This window comes from Argentina silus (genome assembly GCF_951799395.1).
Source record: "Argentina silus genome assembly, chromosome: 1".
Lineage (NCBI taxonomy): Eukaryota > Metazoa > Chordata > Actinopteri > Argentiniformes > Argentinidae > Argentina > Argentina silus.
This window is the reverse complement of record NC_139655.1, coordinates 26661313-26667271: the sequence shown is the minus strand read 5'-3', so window position 1 is coordinate 26667271 and position 5959 is coordinate 26661313. Positions and strand designations below refer to the sequence as shown.

At 39.4% G+C, this 5959-nt stretch overlaps 1 protein-coding gene across 1 annotated transcript; it reads right to left on the bottom strand.

The window, feature by feature from the left end:
* Positions 1 to 606: 606 nt before the first annotated feature.
* On the bottom strand, positions 607 to 5431 carry lurap1l (leucine rich adaptor protein 1 like). Its single transcript, XM_083683202.1, has 2 exons — positions 4863 to 5431; positions 607 to 2469 (listed from the first exon to the last, which is right to left on the bottom strand). The coding sequence occupies exons 1-2, from the start codon at positions 5076 to 5078 to the stop codon at positions 2089 to 2091; spliced, it is 597 nt and encodes a 198-aa protein (XP_083539328.1). The 5' UTR covers positions 5079 to 5431; the 3' UTR covers positions 607 to 2088.
* Between the last annotated feature and the right edge of the window lie 528 nt (positions 5432 to 5959).

Sequence of the window (5959 nt, the reverse complement as noted above, 5' to 3'; positions counted from 1 at the left end):
AATTCAATAACCTCCTCAGCATAGCAACATGCCAGTGAGATAAATAACAATAAAAAGACACCACATGGTTGGCATTCCTTCCCTTTTTTTGTCTAATTTGTGATGCATTCGATTGACTTGATCTGTCCATTAGAATGATTGATGGATACTTAAACGTTTGTGTGTGGTAACACATTTTACATTGTAGTGTCTTTGAGTACTGAGGAAAGCCCTATACAAAATAAATGTGTTTCCTCTACAAATAGTTCGGAGGGTATAAAAAGAGAATGAGCTGTCATTTCCTGAATTTAGACGATATAATCACCCCTTTTGCTTTGTGTTTGGTCCAAGTGGGTAGGCGAACAGAATAAATGAGCACAATACTCCATGGTACATTGCTCAAAATGCCACATGTTGCAACCTGATTATGACTAGCCTGACTTAAATCAAGCAACATCAAGCAACAAGGAAATGTGCATAGGACCTTTCCTGTGGTCTTAAGAATCCAAAATACTGTCATTTAGTGCCAGTGACATGTTAACACAAAAAGTCAACTACAGTATCTTGCAATTTTTAGAAGCTGTGTGGGTGTGTGTGTTATAAATCAAACCAACTGTACACTAAAACTCAGAAAGAAGAAAATCACAATATATTATTTCTTTTCCCTGTCACACCTTTCAACAACACCAATAAATTAGAAAGTTAAAAAGTAGGCAACATGAACGCACAACACACACACAAGTAATTTGAATCAACAGGAAGTGGAGTTTAAAAGCTAACATCATTAATCTTTGTACAGAATTGAATGTATTCTGTTGTTTACCAGTCATGAACCAGTTGACTAGTTTGAAACAACGTTAAGACCAACAAATACAAAAAACTATCTATTATTTAAGTTAGTCAAGTGTTGTAGACCTCAAGATTTTCATTTTGGAAGAGGTCTTATATAAGGAATTAATCTCTTGTCGTTAAAAACAAATAAAAACATTAAAATAATGACATTGTTGACCTAGGCATAGCAGTTTTGAATGCCGTCTGTCTAAAATAAAAGCAAGAATTACATTGAGGGGAAAACAGTGATGCAGATGATTTGGCGCGATAGCAAATTGCACTTTGATGCTACAACCTAATCTCATATGAAGGAAATGCAGTGCTTTTGCCACATTAAATGGTCTGTCCAATCTCTCAGCACGAAACACTAATGCTCCAAATGACCACTAATTACTTAATTAATCCATTACTTAGATCATCTGACTGAAAAGGGAGCTGAATGTGGCTAACCCAAGACATAAGTTATGTTGAGTAAGCACAAAATAGGAGGAAACACTTTGAAACGTTGGATGTGCTTGATGAACTAGTTTTCATTTCCTATTTCAAAGCATGTTGCTAGGCTGTGCCCTACATGAGCCTGGTAAGCCTGGTAAGCGAAAGAGGGCACAAGACACTGAGGTATCGGAGTCTTTGGAGTACAGTAAGAGTGCAGTACATGATATATCTGTGCAAAAGACATTAATTGTACGCAAGTCAGCTATGTGAGCAATAGCGAAAACCCAAAACGAACAAAGAAAATGTTCCTTAAAGACAAGTAACATTTCCGCCCTGACACTTCAAGACGACTGAGGGGGAGGTTCTTTATGAGTGTATCTATGCACAAAACTTGCCAAACTCACTTGTGTTAGAAAAACAACATTTTGTTTAGTTTCAGCTGGACAGTGTTTGTAGTTAGTCTCAATAGCTTTACTCTCGTTTTTCATGAGGCAATAAGTGGCTAAGGTTTAGTGAGGTGTACGTTTGCCGACGACAAAAAGTGATTTGGTTTTAAGATACTATTTAAGATAGCACAAGTCATCCAACACATATTTGCTCTTTTCAGCACCACTTAAATGTCACTGTGACATCACTGTACAACATTTAGCAGCAACAGGAATTAAAAAAACACAGTCAAAAGAACACATCCTCAGCTAGATTTTGCATGGCAAGATCAATAAGCTAACAAGCTAATCATTTGTCCACTTAATTCATCATTTCAAAATGTTTTCAACAAACTCATTGACAACCCTATGATGTAACCCGCCAGGCTTTATCTACGTCGTCATTAGCCTCATAATGTTATCCAAAGCAGTAGTATTCATCAGAGTCCACCCTGAGTCGCATGGGCGGTTTGCTGAATGTATCGTCATCTCTAACAGGTTTATCCGAAAAATGATCGATGTCCACTGGCGAGGGATGGTCAGGGAGGTCCTCGGCCAATGTGTCCAGATAGCTGCCCACAGATATGCCGTCCAAACCATCATCTGTCAGGCTGGTGAAGCTGCCCCGTGGGGAAGTTCCGTCCTGGCTGTCTGATAGGCTGTACAGGCTGCCTGTCAGGCTGCTTTCGCGACTGGCCACACCCCCCTTCTCTTCCATTACCCAGCGGATGGACTCGATGCCCTCGTTGATTGTCATCAGCTGCTGCATAAGCTTGACATCTATGGCCCGGAGATGTGCCTGTGTTTTGAATGAAGAGATTAATTAAAAAACAACACTCAATAATACTTCCAAAATGTCTTCATACAGAAAGATATTTTTTTTCCCATTCCCTTCTGGTGGGAAGCACATCTTTACATCAATAGTTATGTTGTGCATAATAGGTATAAGGAGACATGAAAAGTAATATAACAGGAAATCATCCCCTTTCATTTAATGGAATGGTCTGTGCATAGCTCAACACTCTTTATAGTGACCATTCATTGAACACCCTACACAGACTGGGGGGGGGGGGGTATTAGAAAAGATGCCCCCTGGCTAGCGACGAATAGCCAGCCATTTATGGAAACGGACAGTGGCAGGAACCTCTAGCCAGTCAAAAAAGCATTGAGCCAGATGGTGGCTGACAAGGCCGATACAATATTCCGGACAGCTGGCTTAATAAAACAGAGCCCTTCTTGGGAGTGGATCCGCGACAGGCCCCTTTTAGCTCATAATGCAGCCAGTGTTTGCTTTGTGGATATAGCCTCCCTTTATGTGCACACAAGTCAAGCCAGAGCATAGTGGAATTTTACAGCATTAGCAGTCTCAAATAAACGAGTCGCCTCAGACGGAGGGTATATCACAAGATGAGACCAGCTAATGAGACTAGCGCTGCATGATAGCCGATATTTACCTTCACAGATCATCGTCTCCCATAACACTTAGCCATTTTTAAGTTTTTGTTAATTTTGCATTCTTAAAGGTGAAGCATGTCAGGGTTTTTTGTAGCTCAACCTCAACATCAGATTTTAGGAGGAGCAAACTGAACACTCTTCACCGAATGTTCTTTATCATGTGATCTCATTGCTTGACCGCTACCAATTTATCATGGACGTTATTGTAAACCTCAAATCTACATACTGGACCTTTAACTTAATTCAAAACTGTTTACATTTCCCTTGCTTTTATAGAGTACGAGACAGGCATTAGAAGATGCCAACATGATCAACATAGGCTAATCATTGTTGATGTTTAATCTGTATGTTACAGACTGTTATCCACCTGATGTGATAGCCTAAAACAGCTTTTACTGTTATCAGTATTAAGTAACAATATGACATGGACATGAACAACTGGTAGTCTATTGTGGACCTCATTTGGCAGAGAGGCCATGAGTAAAGTAGCCTGATTGGATTACAGATTAAGTTGTGAGTGTAAGAAGTGACAGCAGTACAAAAGCCCAAGATGGTCCAAATAAGCAATGAACAATACTGTGGAGGAGGAGTTAGCAGACTACTACTAATAGAATTAAACTGGTTTTAACAGCTGAATTAAAAACATGTTTGGATGCAATTCAGTTTTTCCTCTATGTAATTGGCTATATAAAGTGACTGTCTCGTCACAACACAAAGACTGGCTTTACCCAGTCAAGATCCTCTCTCATCGTTCTTCCAACACAATCATCATGATTATGTTGTATCGGACACCAGCCTTTTACATTGGCTCAACATGAAAGCTTGTGAGGACAGTCTTTTGCCCCAGTTGGTCAGTCGGTCAGCCCGGGCATGACACAGCCCCCTACTCTACAAAACTCTGTCAATTTAACCATCTGTTCAGGAATCCTAATACCACAACTGACCATAAGCCTTAAAATGGGGGTTTGCTTTGACTACACAGCAAATCAGACACGGGTAGACTCTGGCAAATGCAATGGTAAAAGCACTAAAAACAGCAGTGAAAAAGTACAGAAAGTCTGTATGAGCAAAATCATAAATAGACACATAATTGTGTTTTGGTTTCGCTTGTATTTTCGGTCAGAATTGCGTTACATTCACTGAGGTGTGAATGGTCTGTCTTCAAGATGCTGAACTATGCACTGTTGTAATGAGCCAGTGTGATTGGCCTTTACCAACCGGGTGGTTTCACATTTGTGAATAGTCACCTGGCTCTTAAATTGATGCAATGATACATTGTAGTGACAAGCATCAAGTTAATTTACTTTTCTGACGTAGCCTATAGCACTAGGCTAAAACCAGCAATACAGTGTTATTGTGTATCCCTGTTATATGTTTTGTTTTCTCTGTGTATTTCTACTTGTATTATTGGAAAGTGTTTTTCCAATAAACACATTTATTAAAAAAAATAAAAAAAAATAACATATTATTATTATGAAGGCTATATCTCCATTTTGGATTCTTACCAATCAATAGTATAGCATAACAGAAGAAAGATTCTATAGGCCCTATTATCAGTGGCTCGTGTTCATGTTCTGGCCTATTCCTATGATACAGACATGTCCAAATTCAGATTACAATTCTATATATTGCGGTGCTACTGTATCAGCTCCGGTTGAAAAAACGCAGGCTATACCAAAAGCAACATCGGCTACACTATATACACACAAATTGCATCATCTTCTGATAAAGACTTACCATTTCTTGTTTCAAAAATAACATTTTGCCCTCCAGTCTTTTCAAGTCTGTAGAGTGTGTACGGTTATTCGCGTTATTCGGTGTCGCCGACCTTTTCTCTTCATGCTTGTCGTGATGGTTTACCACCGCAAGCGAACGAATGAGACTTTCGGGGACTTTGCGACCCAACTTTGTCTCAATATCCTTAAAATCGGGCAAGACGTCGTCCTCGTCCATGGTAAAAGTACAGTGCCAGAGGAATAAAACTTGTTTTCACTACGAGCAATAGAATACAACAAAAACTCAAATTATGGGGTCCGGCTCGTGGAACTCCCACTGACTTCGCAACTATTGGGTCATAGCCTTGAAGGGAAAGCTGTGGAGTCTGACGATGGCAAAGCGACTGTACATCCACCGGCTTGCAGTTTAAAAATACGTTTTTTTTGTTTATCAAAGTTGCATCAGTCACTCACAAAATAATGACACAAGTACATGTGAAATAAAAGGTTTTAAAATGTCGGACGTGTCTATTGAAACTAAAGTCACTCCAGAAGGACGGATGGTAAGAAAACAACGTGCTTACCATATAGCCAACCACCCTCCCCATATGGAGCTTCCCCTGAAACCGAACACCCTGGACAGGTGGGACATTGATACCACGCCCATTCATATGGTAATTATTGTCACAGGAAATGTGTTTTCAAAAATGCAGTATGCGTTCATATATGTACAGATCTTTAACCCAATCATGTTTGACATAGTGACACGACAAATTAAGTTGACATGCAGTTATGGAATAGGCCTATACCTACCATTTGTGGCCTTCTCTCAAGTTTTAGTATTTTCTCAAGACTGATTTAGCAGATGTCAAGCCTTAAGTACGATGTAAATTCCTGTAATTACCATTGTGGTGGTACAATAATTATTCCCCTGTTGTTACCCTGGAATAGTGTGACAAGATGTGTTTTAGCGTTGTGTTTTAGGGATGTGTTCAAACTATTCACAGATTAACTCACTCTTAGTTTTCTTTATATATTTTAAATGTTGTATTGGACATTATCAATTCAATGGAACTGCTCTCAACTATGATACATGACTTTGTGGCACCACCATCAGTA